The 16,840-nt window shown below is 49.1% G+C and overlaps 1 protein-coding gene across 1 annotated transcript in view; it reads left to right on the plus strand.

Annotated features, from left to right (window-relative positions):
- Nucleotides 1-16,840, plus strand: part of USP37 (ubiquitin specific peptidase 37) — a 270,227-nt gene that overhangs the window by 71,618 nt on the left and 181,769 nt on the right. The window contains exons 5-6 of the mRNA XM_038740830.1: nt 2,032-2,216; nt 10,774-10,851. Of these exons, the coding sequence (XP_038596758.1) occupies nt 2,032-2,216; nt 10,774-10,851 (263 nt within the window). The remainder of the gene's footprint in view (nt 1-2,031; nt 2,217-10,773; nt 10,852-16,840) is intronic.

The following is a 16,840-nucleotide window of genomic DNA, read 5'->3' on the forward strand; positions in this document are numbered from 1 at the left end:
ACAGTAAGGGCTCAATAAATGCGATTGATGATGATTGATGATTTAGGGAACGACATTATTATTATGATTATTATTATTGTTATTATAACCCCTCGTGGGGATGTTTTCGACATTTAGGGAACGAAGCTTTTAGACTGTGAGCCCACTGTTGGGTAGGGACCGTCTCTAGATGTTGCCAACTTGTACTTCCCAAGCGCTTAGTCCAGTGCTCTGCACACAGTAAGCGCTCAATAAATACGATTGATGATGATTGATCATTTAGGGAACGACATTATTATTATGATTATTATTATTGTTATTATAACCCCTCGTGGGGATGTTTTCGACATTTAGGGAATGAAGCTTTTAGACTGAGCCCACTCTTTTAGACCGTGAGCCCACTGTTGGGTAGGGACCGTCTCTATATGTTGCCAACTTGTACTTCCCAAGCGCTTAGTCCAGTGCTCTGCACACAGTAAGCGCTCAATAAATACGATTGATGATGATTGATGATTTAGGGAACGCCATTATTATTATGATTATTATTATTGTTATTACAACCCCTCGTGGGGATGTTTTCGACATTTAGGGAACGAAGCTTTTAGACTGTGAGCCCACTCTTTTAGACTGTGAGCCCACTGTTGGGTAGGGACCGTCTCTATATGTTGCCAACTTGTACTTCCCAAGCGCTTAGGACAGTGCTCTGCACACAGTAAGCGCTCAATAAATACGATTGATGATGATTGATGATTTAGGGAACGACATTATTATTATGATTATTATTATTGTTATTATAACCCCTCGTGGGGATGTTTTCGACATTTAGGGAACGAAGCTTTTAGACTGTGAGCCCACTGTTGGGTAGGGACCGTCTCTATATGTTGCCAATTTGTACTTCCCAAGCGCTTAGTACAGTGCTCTGCACACAGTAAGCGCTCAATAAATGCGATTGATGATGATTGATGATTTAGGGAACGACATTATTATTATGATTATTAGTATTGTTATTATAACCCCTCGTGGGGATGTTTTCGACATTTAGGGAATGAAGCTTTTAGACTGAGCCCACTCTTTTAGACCGTGAGCCCACTGTTGGGTAGGGACCGTCTCTATATGTTGCCAACTTGTACTTCCCAAGCGCTTAGTCCAGTGCTCTGCACACAGTAAGCGCTCAATAAATACGATTGATGATGATTGATGATTTAGGGAACGACATTATTATTATGATTATTATTATTGTTATTATAACCCCTCGTGGGGATGTTTTCGACATTTAGGGAACGAAGCTTTTAGACTGTGAGCCCCCTCTTTTAGACCGTGAGCCCACTGTTGGGTAGGGACCGTCTCTAGATGTTGCCAAGTTGGACTTCCCAAGCGCTTAGTACAGTGCTCTGCAATCAATCAATCAATCAATCGTATTTATTGAGCGCTCACTATGTGCAGAGCACTGTACTAAGCGCTTGGGAAGTACAGATTGGCATCACATAGAGACAGTCCCTACCCAACAGTGGGCTCACAGTCTAAAAGGGGGAGACAGAGAACAGAACCAAACATACCAACAAAATAAAATAAATAGGATAGAAATGTACAAGCAAAATAAATAAATAAATAGAGTAATAAATCTGTACAACCATATATACATATATACAGGTGCTGTGGGGAAGGGAAGGAGGTAAGACGGGGGCACAGTAAGCGCTCAATAAATACGCTTGATGATAATAATAATAATAATAATAATAATAATGATGGCATTTATTAAGCGCTTACTATGTGCAAAGCACTGTTCTAAGCGCTGGGGGGGATACAAGGTGATGAGGTTGTCCCACGTGGGGCTCCCAGTCTTCATCCCCATTTTCCAGATGAGGGAACTGAGGCCCAGAGAAGTTAAGTGACTTGCCCAAAGTCACACAGCTGACAAGTGGCGGAGCCGGGATGATGATGAAGCCCTCCACCTTTCAGCGCTTAACGAACGTAGAGGAGGCCAACCGATCCCTTCAATCCGGTGGTTTTCACGGTTGTCCTCGTTTTTCCTTTTCCCCCCCCCCGGCCTAGCCCCCCTCGAAGAGAGCGAGTTTGGAGCCTAAAGACGAGACCCCGCTTCGGAAGATCCTCGGGAATCCCGGGCGAGGAGCGGCCAAGACCCCGCCGGGAAGCGGAGCGTCCGGCCCCCGCTCCGGCGCCGCCGCGCTGACCCCCGCCTCCTCCACGCCTCTCAGAGCCGGGACGTTGGAAAACCGGTAGGGACGGCGGGCTCTTCCCGGGCGGAGCCGCCGTGGGGTTTCCTTCATTCATTCGGTCGTATTTTTAGACTGTGAGCCCACTGTTGGGCAGGGACCGTCTCTATATGTTGCCAATTTGTACTTCCCAAGCGCTTAGTACAGTGCTCTGCACATAGTAAGCGCTCAATAAATACGATTGATGATGACGATGATTTCTTGAGCGCTTACTGTGTGCGGGGCGCTGGGGAGAGGACATTTAGACTGTGAGCCCACTATTGGGTAGGGACCGTCTCTATATGTTGCCAACTTGGACTTCCCAAGCGCTTAGTCCAGCGCTCCGCACACAGTAAGCGCTCGATAAATACGATTGATGATATATGTTGCCAATTTGTACTTCCCAAGCGCTTAGTCCAGTGCTCCGCACACAGTAAGTGCTCGATAAATATGATTGATGATATATGTTGCCAATTTGTACTTCCCAAGCGCTTAGTCCAGCGCTCCGCACACAGTAAGCGCTCAGTAAATACGATTGATGATATATGTTGCCAATTTGTACTTCCCAAGCGCTTAGTACAGCGCTACGCACACAGTAAGCGCTCAGTAAATACGATTGATGATGATGATGATCAGAAGAATAAACGAGACCCATTCCCCGGCCGGTTCGCAAACCTGCCCATTCAGTCGTGGCTCAGCGGGAAGAGCCCGGGCTTTGGAGTCAGAGGTCATGGGTTCAAATCCCGGCTCCGCCAACTGTCAGCTGGGGGACTTTGGGCAAGTCGCTTCACTTCTCTGGGCCTCAGTGACCTCATCTGGAAAATGGGGATTAAGACTGTGAGGCCCCTGTGGGACAACCTGATCACTTTGTAAACTCCCCAGCGCTTAGAACAGTGCTTTGCACATAGTAAGCGCTTAACAAATACCATTATTATTATTATTATTCAATTGTATTTCTTGAGCGCTTACTGTGTGCACAGCACTGTACTAAGCGCTTGGAAAGTACAATTCGGCAACAGAGACAGTCCCTGCCCAACAACGGGCTCACAGTCTAGAAGAGGGGAGGCAGACAACAAAACAAATCAGCAGGCATCAATAGAAATAAATAGAAATCTGGACTGTGGGTGAGGTTGGCAGAGGTCATGGGTTCAAATCCCGGCTCCGCCACTTGTCAGCTGTGTGACTTCGGGCAAGTCACTTCACTGCTCTGGGCCTCAGTGACCTCATCTGTCAAATGGGGAAGAAGACCGCGAGCCCCACGTGGGACGACCTGATGATCTTGTATCTCCCCTAGTGCTTAGAACATTGCTTGGCACATAGTAAGTGCTTAACAGATACCATTATTATTATTATTATTATTATTATCATCATCATTATCGTCATCACCATCATTATTATTATTATTATTATTATTATTATTTCATCATATCTCCAGTCTCGTTAGAAGCCAGGCAGAGTCTGCCCTGATTACCTTGGCTTTGGCGCGACGCTTAGGACCAAACACTTCAAACCGTCAATAAAATAAGAAGTAAAATGGGGATGAAGACTGTGAGCCCCCCGTGGGACAACCTGATCACCTTATATCCTCTCCAGCGCTTAGAACAGTGCTTGGCACGTAGTAAGCGCTCAACAAATACCATTGTTATTATTCAGCAAAACGTTTGCAGGCTTTATTCCGGGTCCAATCACCTTTAACAATAATAATAATAATTATGGTATGGTTAAGCGCTTACGTACGTCTTTGTAATTCTTATGTGCATATTTGAAATTTGTCATTCATCATCAATCGTATTTATTGAGCGCTTACTATGTGCAGAGCACTGTACTAAGCGCTTGGGAAGTACAAATTGGCAACATATAGAGACAGTCCCTACCCAACAGTGGGCTCACAGTCACATTCATTTATTAATAGTAATAGTGATGGCGTTTATTAAGCGCTTACTATGTGCAAAGCACTGTTCTAAGCGCTGGGGAGATTACAAGGTATTCAAGTTGTCCCACGGGGGGCTCACAATCTTCATCCCCATTTTACAGATGAGGGAACTGAGGCCCAAAGAATAATAATGATAATGATGGCATTGATTAACCGCTTACTATGTGCAAAGCACTGTTTTAAGCACTGGGGAGGTTACAGTGTATTCACGTTGTCCCACGTGGGGCTCACAGTCTTCATCCCCAGTTTCCAGATGAGGGAACTGAGGCCCAGAGAATAATAATAATAATGATGGCATTGATTAAGCGCTTACTGTGTGCAAAGCACTGTTCTAAGCACTGGGGAGATTACAGGGTATTCAAGTTGTCCCACGTGGGGCTCACAGTCTTCATCCCCAGTTTCCAGATGAGGGAACTGAGGCCCAGAGAATAATAATGATAGTGATGGCATTGATTAAGCGCTTACTATGTGCAAAGCACTGTTCTAAGCACTGGGGAGATTACAAGGTATTCAAGTTGTCCCACGTGGGGCTCACAATCTTCATCCCCAGTTTCCAGATGAGGGAACTGAGGCCCAGAGAATAATAATGATAGTGATGGCATTGATTAAGCGCTTACTATGTGCAAAGCACTGTTCTAAGCACTGGGGAGATTACAAGGTATTCAAGTTGTCCCACGTGGGGCTCACAATCTTCATCCCCAGTTTCCAGATGAGGGAACTGAGGCCCAGAGAATAATAATAATAATGATGATGGCGTCGATTAAGCACTTACTGTGTGCAAAGCACTGTTCTAAGCACTGGGGAGATTACAGGGTATTCAAGTTGTCCCACGTGGGGCTCACAGTCTTCATCCCCAGTTTCCAGATGAGGGAACTGAGGCCCAGAGAATAATAATGATAGTGATGGCATTGATTAAGCGCTTACTATGTGCAAAGCACTGTTCTAAGCACTGGGGAGATTACAAGGTATTCAAGTTGTCCCACGTGGGGCTCACAATCTTCATCCCCAGTTTCCAGATGAGGGAACTGAGGCCCAGAGAATAATAATAATAATGATGGCGTCGATTAAGCACTTACTGTGTGCAAAGCACTGTTCTAAGCACTGGGGAGATTACAAGGTATTCAAGGTGTCCCACGTGGGGCTCACAGTCTTCATCCCCAGTTTCCAGATGAGGGAACTGAGGCCCAGAGAATAATAATGATAATGATGGCATTGATTAAGCGCTTACTATGTGCAAAGCACTGTTCTAAGCGCTGGGGAGATTACAAGGTATTCAAGTTGTCCCACGTGGGGCTCACAGTCTGAATCCCCATTTTCCAGATGAGGGAACTGAGGCCCAGAGAATAATAATGATAATGATGGCATTGATTAAGCGCTTACTATGTGCAAAGCACTGTTCTAAACTCTGGGGAGGTTACAAGGTGATCAGGTTGTCCCACGGGGGGCTCACAGTCTTCATCCCCATTTTACAGATGAGGGAGCTGAGGCTCAGAGAAGTGAAGTGACTTGACCAAATAATAATAATAATAATGATGGCATTTATTAAGCACTTACTATGTGCAAAGCACTGTTCTAAGCGCTGGGGAGGTTGCAAGGTGATCAGGTTGTCCCACGGGGGGCTCACAGTCTTCAGATGAGGGAACTGAGGCCCAGAGAAGTGAAGTGACTTGCCCAAAGTCACACAGCTGACAATTAGCGGAGCCGGGATTCGAACCCCTGACCTCTGACTCCAAAGCCCGGGCTCTTTTCACTGAGCCAATTATACTATGAATAATATAATTTATTCATAGTAATGTCTGCCTCTAGGCTGTAAGCTCATTATGGGCAGGGAATGTGTCCGTTTATTTTCATGTTGTGCTCTCCCGAGCGCTCAGTACAGTGCACTGCACGCAGTAAGCGCTTAATAAGAGAAGCAGCGTGGCGCAGTGGAAAGAGCTCGGGCTTTGGAGTCAGAGGTCATGGGTTCAAATTCCGGCTCCACCAGTTGTCAGCTGGGTGACTTTGGGCAAGTCACTTCACTTCTCTGGGCCTCAGTTACCGCATCTGTAAAATGGGGATTAAGACTGTGAGCCCTCCCCGTGGGACCACCTGATCACCTTGTAACCTCCCCAGCGCTTAGTACAGTGCTTTGCACATCGTAAGCGCTTAATAAATGCCATCATTATTATTATTATTATTATTATCATTATTATTTGGAGTCAGAGGTCATCGATTCAAATCCCGGCTCCACCAATTGTCAGCTGGGTGACTTTGGACAAGTCACCTCACTTCTCTGGGCCTCAGTTACCGCATCTGTAAAATGGGGATTAAGACTGTGAGCCCCGACAACCTGATCACGTTGTAACCTCCCCAGCGCTTAGTACAGTGCTTTGCATATCGTAAGCACTTAATAAATGCCATCATTATTATTATTATTATTTGGAGTCAGAGGTCATGGATTCAAATCCCGGCTCCACCAATTGTCAGCTGGGTGACTTTGGGCAAGCCACCTCACTTCTCTGGTCCTCAGTTACCTCATCTGTAAAATGGGGATTAAGACTGTGAGCCCCCCCCATGGAACAACCTGATCACCGTGTAACCTCCCCAGCGCTTAGTACAGTGCTTTGTGCCTCGAAAGCGCTTAATAAATGCCATCCTTATTATTATTATTATTATTATTATTATTATAAATATGACTGACTGAATGAATGGATATGTGCCGGGCACTGTACTGAGCGCTGGGGTGGATACAAGCAAATCAGATTGGACGCAGTCCCTGTCCCTTGTGGGGTTCACGGTCTCACAGCCGGGATTAGAACCCATGACCCATGACTCACAGGCCCATGCCGTATTCACGCTTCTCTCCATACCATTTTTCAAAAAAGGAGGCTGTTTTCTGCTCAAGTCGGGAGAGAGTACAGTCCGGACAGCCCCCCGGAAGCCTTGTTGCTTCCGCCGCTTTCCAGCCATCCCCCTTCTTGGAAAAGGCCGCCGGTTGGGAAGCTACTGGCTTGGCCCTCCCCCATTCATTCATTCATTCATTCATTCAATCGTATTTATTGAACGCCTACTGCGTGCAGAACACTGTCCATGCTGGGCCATTGGGAGAGCGTCAGGGACAGAGAGGGGCGAGTCAGGGGTGTAAGGTGGTCCACACTGGGTCACTGGGGGAGAGTCAGGGATGGAGAGGGGAGATTTAGGGGTGTTGGATGGGCAGTGCTAGATCCCCGGGAGTCAGGGATGGAGAGGGGAGAGTCAGGAGTTTGGGATGGTCCGTGCCGGGCCATTGGGAGAGAGTCGGGGACAGAGAGGGGCGAGTCTGGGGTGTCGGGTGGTCCGTGCTGGGTCACTGGGGGAGAGTCAGGAATGGAGAGGGGAGATTTAGGGGTGTTGGATGGTCCATTTCGGGTCACTGGGGAAGAGTCAGGGATGGATAGGGAAGAGTCAGGGGTGTTGGGTGGTCCGTGCCAGGTCACTGGGGGAGAGTCAAGGATGGAGAGGGGAGAGTCAGGGGTGTTGGATGGTCAGTGCTAGATCCCGGGGAGTCAGGGATGGAGAGGGGAGAGTTAGGGGTGTTGGATGGTCAGTTCTGGATCCCTGGGAGTCAGGGATGGAGGGGTGTCGGGTGGTACGTGCTGGGTCACTGGGAGGAGAGTCTGGGATGGAGAGGGGAAAGTCGAGGTGTTGGATGATCCGTGCTGGGTCACTGGGGGAGAGTCCGGGATGGAGAGGGGAGAGTTAGGGGTGTTGGATGGGCAGTGCTAGGTCCCTGGGAGTCAGGGATGGAGAGGGGAGAGTCAGGAGTTTTGGACGGTCGGTCCGTGCTGGGCCATTGGGGGAGTGTCAGGGACAGAGGGGGGCGAGTCAGGGGGGTCGGGTGGTCCGTGCTGGGTCACTGGGGGAGAGTCAGGGATGGAGAGGGGAGATTTAGGAGTTTTGGATGGGCAGTGCTAGATCCCGGGGAGTCAGGGATGGAGAGGGGAGAATCAGGGGTGTTGGATGGTCAGTGCTGGATCTCTGGGAGTCAGGGATGGAGAGGGGAGAGTCAGGGGTGTAGGGTGGTCCGTGCTGGGTCACTGGGGGAGAGTCAGGGATGGAGAGGGGAGATTTAGGGGTGTTGGATGGGCAGTGCTGGATCCCGGGGAGTCAGGGATGGAGAGGGGAGAGTCAGGGGTGTTGGATGGTCAGTGCTGGATCCCGGGGAGTTAAGGATGGAGAGGGGAGAGTCAGGGGTGTTGGGTGGTCCGTGCTGGGTCACTGGGGGAGAGTCAGGGATGGAGAGGGGAGATTTAGGGGTGTTGGTCTGTGCTGGGTCACTGGGGGAGAATCTAGGATGGAGAGGGGAGAGTTAGGGGTGTTGGATGGTCCGTGCTGGATCCTGGGGAGTCAGGGATGGAGAGGGGAAAGTCAGGGGTGTTGGTTGGTCCATGCCAGGTCACTGGGGAAGAGTCACGGGTGGAGAGGAGAGAGTCAGGGGTGTTGGATGGTCAGTGCTGGATTCCTGGGAGTCGGGTGGAGAGGGGAGAGTCAGGGGTGTTGGATGGTCAGTGTTGGATCCCTCGTAGTCAGGAATGGGTAGGGAAGAGTCAGGGGTGTTGGGTGGTCCGCACTCGGTCATTGGGGGAGAGTCAGGGGTGTTGGGTGGTCCACGCTGGGTCACTGGGGGAGAGTCAAGGATGGAGAGGGGAGAGTCAGTGGTGTTGGGTGATCTGTGCTGGATCCCTGGGAGTCAGGGATGGAGAGGGGAGAGTCAGGGGTGTTGGGTGGTCCACACTGGATCACTGGGGGAGAGTCAAGGATGGAGAGGGGAGAGTAAGGGGTGTTGGATGATCCGTGCTGGATCCCTGGGAGTCAGGGATGAAGAGGGGAGAGTCAGGGGTGTTGGGTGGTCCGCGCTGGGTCACTGGGGGAGAGTCAGGGGTGTTGGATGATCCTTGCTGGATCCCTGGGAGTCAGGGATGGAGAGGGGAGAGTCAGGGGTGTTGGGTGGTCCACGCCGGGTCACTGGGGGAGAGTCAGGGATGGAGAGGGGAGAGTCAGGGGTGTTGGATGATCCGTGCTGGATCCCTGGGAGTCAGGGATAGAGAGGGGAGAGTCAGGGGTTTGGGTGGTCTGCACTGGGTCACTGGGGGAGAGTCAGGGGTGTTGGGTGGTCCATGCCGGGTCACTGGGGGAGAGTCAGGGATGGAGAGGGGAGAGTAAGAGGTGTTGGATGATCCGTGCTGGATCCCTGGGAGTCAGGGATGGAGAGGGGAGAGTCAGGGGTGTTGGATTGTCCTGTGGGACAGGGACTATGTCCAACCCGCTTATCTTGTACCTACCCAGTGCTTAGAACAGTGTCCCAGCGCTTAGAACAGTGCTCAGCACATAGTAAGTGCTTAACAAATACTATAATTAATATTGCCCCAGTGCTTAGAACAGCGCTTGCCACTTAGTAGCCCCACAATCATCATTATTATCCGGCGGGCTCTTCCCGGGAGGAGCCGCCGTGGGGTTTCGTTCGTTCATTCGGTCGTATTTCTTGAGCGCTTACTGTGTGCGGGGCGCTGGACTAAGCGCTGGGAAGAGGACATTTAAACTGTGAGCCCACTATTGGGTAGGGACTGTCTCTATATGTTGCCAACTTGTATTTCCCAAGCGCTTAGTACAGTGCTCTGCACACAGTAAGCGCTCAATAAATACGATTGATGATGATGATGATCGGAATAATAATAATAATAATGATGGCATTTATTAAGCACTTACTATGTGCAAAGCACTGTTCTAAGCGCTGAAGCGCTGAAGAATAAACGAGACCCATTCCCCGGCGGGCTCGCAAACCTGCCCATTCAATCGTGGCTCAGCGGGAAGAGCCCGGGCTTTGGAGTCAATCAATCAATCAATCAATCAATCAATCGTATTTATTGAGCGCTTACTATGTGCAGAGCACTGTACTAAGCGCTTGGGAAGTACAAATTGGCATCACATAGAGACAGTCCCTACCCAACAGTGGGCTCACAGTCTAAAAGGGGGAGACAGAGAACAGAACCAAACATACCAACAAAATAAAATAAGTAGGATAGAAATGTACAAGTAAAATAAATAAATAGAGTAATAAATATGTACAACCATATATACATATATACAGGTGCTGTGGGGAAGGGAAGGAGGTAAGACGGGGGGATGGAGAGGGGGATGAGGGGGAGAGGAAAGAAGGGGCTCAGTCTGGGAAGGCCTCCTGGAGGAGGTGAGCTCTCAGCAGAGTCAGAGGTCATGGGTTCAGATCCCGGCTCCGCCACTCCCTCTGACCCAGCGGGGAAAGCGAGGCAGAGGGGCTCCCCCCACAAGTCGACCCACCTCCCGGAGAGGGCCAACTCCTTTCACGCAACTGGATTTGAATCCAGGTGTCTTTGCCCGACTTCGGGTGTTAGGGATGGAGAGAAGGAGGTGAAGAAAGGGAGGTGGGCGTGGGTGTGGAGGAGAATAATAATAATAATAATGATAATTATAATAATAATGATAATAACAGCAATAATAACAATAATAATAATAATGATGGCATTTATTAAGCGCTTACTATGTGCAAAGCACTGTTCTAAGCACTGAAGCGAGCGGAGAAGCCAGGCGGGTCGGAGGTCACGAGGCACCGCCGCGGGGAGTCTAAAAACGTGCGTCTTCGATCCCCTCCAGGAACGAAAAGAGGAAACGGCCGCTGTCTTGTGGGTCAGAGCTGAACGAAGATTACCCCAAGGAGAATGATTCGTCGTCGTAAGTTCCAGAGAAAACCCTTAGCGGCGTGCGGTTTCACTCCCGTCTCCTAGAAGGAGCCCGGAGGAGAGAGCAGGGGCCCGGGAATCAATCAATCAATCAATCAATCGTATTTATTGAGCGCTTACTGTGTGCAGAGCACTGGACTAAGCGCTTGGGAAGTCCAAGTTGGCAACATCTAGAGACCCAACAGCGGGCTCACAGAAGCCCCTTCATTCATTCATTCAGTCGGGTGTATTGAGTGTATTTTAGACTGTGAGCCCACTGTTGGGTAGGGACTGTCTCCCTCCTCCAGGAGGCCTTCCCAGACTGAGCCCCTTCCTTCCTCTCCCCCTCGTCCCCCCTCCATCCCCCCCATCTTACCTCCTTCCCTTCCCCACAGCACCTGTATATATGTATATATGGTTGTACATATTTATTACTCTATTTATTTATTTATTTTACTTGTACATTTCTATCCTATTTATTTTATTTTGTTGGTATGTTTGGTTCTGTTCTCTGTCTCCCCCTTTTAGACTGTGAGCCCACTGTTGGGTAGGGACTGTCTCTATGTGTTGCCAACTTGTACTTCCCAAGCGCTTAGTACAGTGCTCTGCACATAGTAAGCGCTCAATAAATACGATTGATTGATTGATGGATTGATTAGTACAGTGCTCTGCACATAGTAAGCGCTCAATAAATACGATTGATGATGATTGAGTGCCTGCTGTCTGCAGAGCACTGTACTAAGCGCCTGCTTACTGGAGAGAGCCCGGGCTTGGGAGTCAGAGGTCGTGGGTTCTCATCCCAGCTCCACCACTTGTCAGCTGGGTGACTTTGACCGTCTCCATATAATAATAATAATAATGATGGCATTTATTACGCTGCCAACTTGTACTTCCCAAGCGCTTAGTCCAGTGCTCTGCACCCAGTAGGTGCTCAATCACCTTGTAACCTCTCCAGCGCTTAGAACAGTGCTTTGCCCATAGTAAGCGCTTAATAAATGCCATCATTATTATTATTATTAATACAACTGAATGAAGTCACTTCACTGCTCCGTGCCTCAGTGATCTCATCTGGAAAATGGGGATGAAGACTGTGAGCCCCGCGTGGGACAGCCTGATGATGATGATGATTAGTACAGTGCTCTGCACACAGTAAGCGCTCAATAAATGCAGTTGATTGATTGATTGATAATGATGGCATTTGTTAAGCGCTTACTATGTGCAAAGCACTGTTCTAAGCACTGGGGGGGATCAGGTTGTCCCACGTGGGGCTCACAGTCTTCATCCCCATTTGACAGATGAGGGAACTGAGGCTCCGAGAAGTGACTTGCCCAAGGTCACGCAGCAGACATGTGGCGGAGCCGGGATTCGAACCCATGACCTCTCACTCCAAAGCCCGGGCTCTTTCCACTGAGCCACGCTGCTTCCCTCTGTGCCTCAGTGACCTCATCTGTCGAATGGGGATTAAGACTTTGCTCCTCCACGCTGCTGATGACCTTGTGTCTACCCCAGCGCTTAGAACAGTGCTTGGCACAGAGTAAGCGCTTAACAAATGCCATCATTATTATTCTTATTGTTGCAATATAATTAGACTGTGAGCCCACTGTTGGGTAGGGACCGTCTCTATATGTTGCCAACTTGTACTTCCCAAGCGCTTAGTACAGTGCCCTGCACACAGTAAGCGCTCAATAAATACGATTGATTGATAACAACAAACGGACAAATTCCTGCCCACAACGAGCTCACAGTCGAGGGGGCGGTTCACAGTCTGGGTTCTAATCCCGGCTCCGCCGCTTGTCCGCTGTGTGACCTTGGGCCAGTCACTTCACTTCTCTGGGCCTCAGTTCCCTCATCTGGAAAAATGGGGATTAAGACTGGGAGCCCCACGTGGGACAGGGATCGTGTCCAGCTTGTACATATTTATTCTATTTATTTTGTTCCGTTACTATGTTTTGTTTTGTTCTCTGTCTCCCCCTTCTAGCCTGTGAACCCGCCGTTGGGTAGGGACCGTCTCTGTATGTTGCCAACTTGGACTTCCCAAGCGCTTAGTCCAGTGCTCTGCACACAGTAAGCGCTCAATAAATACGATTGAATGAATGAATGATTATCTGATATCTCCCCCAGTGTTTAGAACGGTGTTTGGCTCATAGTAAGCACTTAATAAATGCCATTTTTATTAATAATAATGATAGCATTTATTAAGCGCTTACTATGTGCAAAGCACTGTGCGCTAGGGAGGTTACAAGGTGATCAGGTTGTCCCACGGGAGGCGCTCACGGTCTTCATCCCCATTTTCCAGATGAGGGAACTGAGGCCCAGAGAAGTGGAGTGACTTGCCCAAAGTCACGCAGCTGACAAGTGGTGGAGCCGGAATTTGAACCCACGACCTCTGACTCCAAAGCCCGGGCTCTTAACGAGAAGCAGCGTGGCTCAGTGGAAAGAGCCCGGGCTTTGGAGTCACAGGGCAATCAATCAATCAATCAATCGTATTTATTGAGCGCTTACGGTGTGCAGAGCACTGTACTAAGCGCTTGGGAAGTCCAAGTTGGCAACATCTAGAGACGGTCCCTACCCAACAGCGGGCTCGCAGTCTAGAAGGGGGAGACAGAGAACAAAACCAAACATATTAACAAAATAAAATAAAGGTCATCGGTTCAAATCCCGGCTCCGCCGCTTGTCAGCTGGGTGACTTTGGGCAGGTTGCTTAACTTCTCTGGGCCTCAGTTCCCTCATCTGGAAAATGGGGATGAAGCCTGTGAGCCCCACGTGGGGCAACCCGATCACCTTGTAACCTCCCCGGCGCTTAGAACAGTGCTTTGCACATAGTAAGCGCTTAATAAATGCCATCATTATTATTATTATTTCCACTGCTTCTCCTTAGAAGGCGGCACCCGGAAAACCAGGCTGTAGGAGTCATCTCCCTTTCCCGCAAAGTGGTACCCAAATAGTTGCCACGGTCCCGACGCTTCTGTTGGCGTAAGGAAGCGGAGCCCGGAGAAATGCGAACTAGGGTTAGCCGGGGGTTGGGGACGTGTCTGCTAACTCTCCTGCCCTCTCCCAAGCGCTTAGTACAGTGCTCAGCACACAGTAAGCGCTCAGTAAATACGATTGAATTGAATTGAATTGCTCTGTACGGAGCAAGCCCTCAATAAATACGATTGATGGATCAAGGAAGGTGGTCCGTCTCCCCCTCCGGACTGTAAGCGCGTCGTGGGCAGGGAAAGTGTTTGCCAACTCTGTTTTATTGTGCAGTCCCAAGCGCTCAGCACAGTGCTCAAAAAATGCCATCGATAGATGCCTTCCTTAAAGTTTAGGGGACCCTATATTCATTTATTCATATACTTTGGAGAAGCAGCGTGGCTCAGTGGAAAGAGCCCGGGCTTTGGAGTCAGAGGTCATGGGTTCAGATCCCGGCCCCGCCAGTTGTCAGCTGGGTGACTGTGGGCAAGTCACTTCACTACTCTGGGCCTCAGTGACCTCATCTGGAAAATGGGGGTTAAGACTGTGAGCCCCACGTGGGACAACCTGATCACCTTGTAACCTCCCCAGCGCTTAGAACAGTGCTTTGCACGTAGTAAGCGCTTAATAAATGCTATTATCATTATTATTATTATTATTATTATCATCATCAAGGGGACATTGTCCCCCTCCTTCCTCTCCCCCTCCTCCCCATCCCTCAGGCCTCACCTCCTTCCTCTCCCCACAGTACTTCCCAAGCGCTTAGTCCAGTGTTCTGCCCACAGTAAGCGCTCAATCAATCAATCAATCGTATTTATGTAGAGAAGCAGTGGGGCTCAGTGGAAAGAGCCTGGGCTTTGGAGTCAGAGGTCATGGGTTCAAATCCCGGCCCCGCCAATTGTCAGCTGGGTGACTTTGGGCAAGTCACTTCACTACTCTGGGCCTCAGTGACCTCATCTGGAAAATGGGGGTTAAGACTGTGAGCCCCACGTGGGACAACCTGATCACCTTGTAACCTCCCCAGCGCTTAGAACAGTGCTTTGCACGTAGTAAGCGCTTAATAACTGCTATTATCATTATTATTATTATTATTATCATCATCAAGGGGACACTGTCCCCTTCCTTCCTCTCCCCACAGTACTTCCCAAGCGCTTAGTCCAGTGTTCTGCCCACAGTAAGCGCTCAATCAATCAATCAATCGTATTTATGTAGAGAAGCAGTGGGGCTCAGTGGAAAGAGCCTGGGCTTTGGAGTCAGGGGTCATGGGTTCAAATCCCGGCCCCGCCAATTGTCAGCTGGGTGACTTTGGGCAAGTCACTTCACTACTCTGGGCCTCAGTGACCTCATCTGGAAAATGGGTGTTAAGACTGTGAGCCCCACATGGGACAACCTGATCACCTTGTAACCTCCCCAGCGCTTAGAACAGTGCATTGCACATAGTAAGCGCTTAATAAATGCTATCATTATTATTGTTATTATTATCAAGGGGACACTGTCCCCCTCCTTCCTCTCCCCCTCCTCCCCATCCCTCAGGCCTTACCTCCTTCCCCTACCCACAGTACTTCCCAAGCGCTTAGTCCAGTGTTCTGCCCACAGTAAGCGCTCAATCAGTCAATCAATCAATCAATCAATCATATTTATGTAGAGAAGCAGCGTGGCTCAGTGGAAAGAGCCCGGACTTTGGAGTCAGAGGTCCTGGGTTCAAACCCCGGCTCCGCCACTTGTCAGCTGTGTGACTTTGGGCAAGTCACTTAACTTCCCTGTGCCTCAGTTCCCCTCATCTGTAAAATGGGGATGAAGACTGTGAGCCCCCTGTGACAACCTGATCACTTTGTAACTTCCCCAGTGCTTAGAACAGTGCTTTGTACATAGTAAGCACTTAATAAATGCCATTATTATTATTATTATTATTACTCTGGACCTCAGTTCCCTCATCTGGAAAATGAGATCATGAGATCTGCGTCGCCCGGACTCGCTCTCTTTATTCATCCCTCCTCACAGCCCCACAGCACTTATGTTCACATCAATCAGTCGTATTTATTGAGCGCTTACTGTGTGCAGAGCACTGTACTAAGCGCTTGGGAAGTCCAAGTTGGCAACATCTAGAGACGGTCCCTACCCAACAGTGGGCTCACAGTCTAGAAGACTAGAATCAAATCAATCAATCAATCATATTTATTGAGTGCTTACTGTGTGCAGAGCACTGTACTAAGCGCTTGGGAAGTCCAAGTTGGCAACATATAGAGACAGTCCCTACCCAACAGTGGGGTCACAGTCTAGAAGGGGGAGACAGAGAACAAAACCAAACATATTAACCAAATAAAATAAATAAAATAGATATGTACAAGTAAAATAAATAAATAAATAGAGTAATAAATCTGTACAAGCATATATACATATATACAGGTGCTGTGGGGAAGGGAAGGAGGTAAGACGGGGGGAATGGAGAGGGGGAAGAGGGGGAGAGGAAGGAGGGGGCTCAGTCTGGGAAGGCTCACCATTGTACTTCCCAAGCGCTTAGTACAGTGCTCTGCACACAGTAAGTGCTCAATAAATACGATTGATGATGATGATCCCTCATTTATTTATTTCTATTCATGCCTGTCTCCCCCTCTAGACTGTAAGCTCACTGTGGGCAGAGGATGTGCCTGTTGTATCGTTCTATCGTACTCTCCCATTCACTTAGTACAGTGCTCCGCACACAGTAAGCGCAGCAATCCTCATCCGTAAAATGGGGATTAAGACTGTGAGCCCCCCCCCGTGGGACAACCTGATCACCTTGTAACCTCCCCAGCGCTTAGAACAGTGCTTGGCACAGAGTAAGCGCTTAATACAATGCCATCATCATTATTTAGGATTCATGGAATAAAGAGTGGGTTTCCACATTTGACTTCAGCTCCGACGACAGCGAGCCGCCGTCTTCGGGATTGCCGTTTGGGCCCGCCAGACAGTTCCTCTCCCTGGCCGGTCATCATCATCATCAATCGTATTTATTGAGCGCTTACTGTGTGCAGAGCACTGGACTAAGCGCTTGGGAAGTACAGATT

Source organism: Tachyglossus aculeatus, chromosome 1, assembly GCF_015852505.1.
Source record: "Tachyglossus aculeatus isolate mTacAcu1 chromosome 1, mTacAcu1.pri, whole genome shotgun sequence".
Classification (NCBI taxonomy): Eukaryota; Metazoa; Chordata; class Mammalia; order Monotremata; family Tachyglossidae; genus Tachyglossus; species Tachyglossus aculeatus.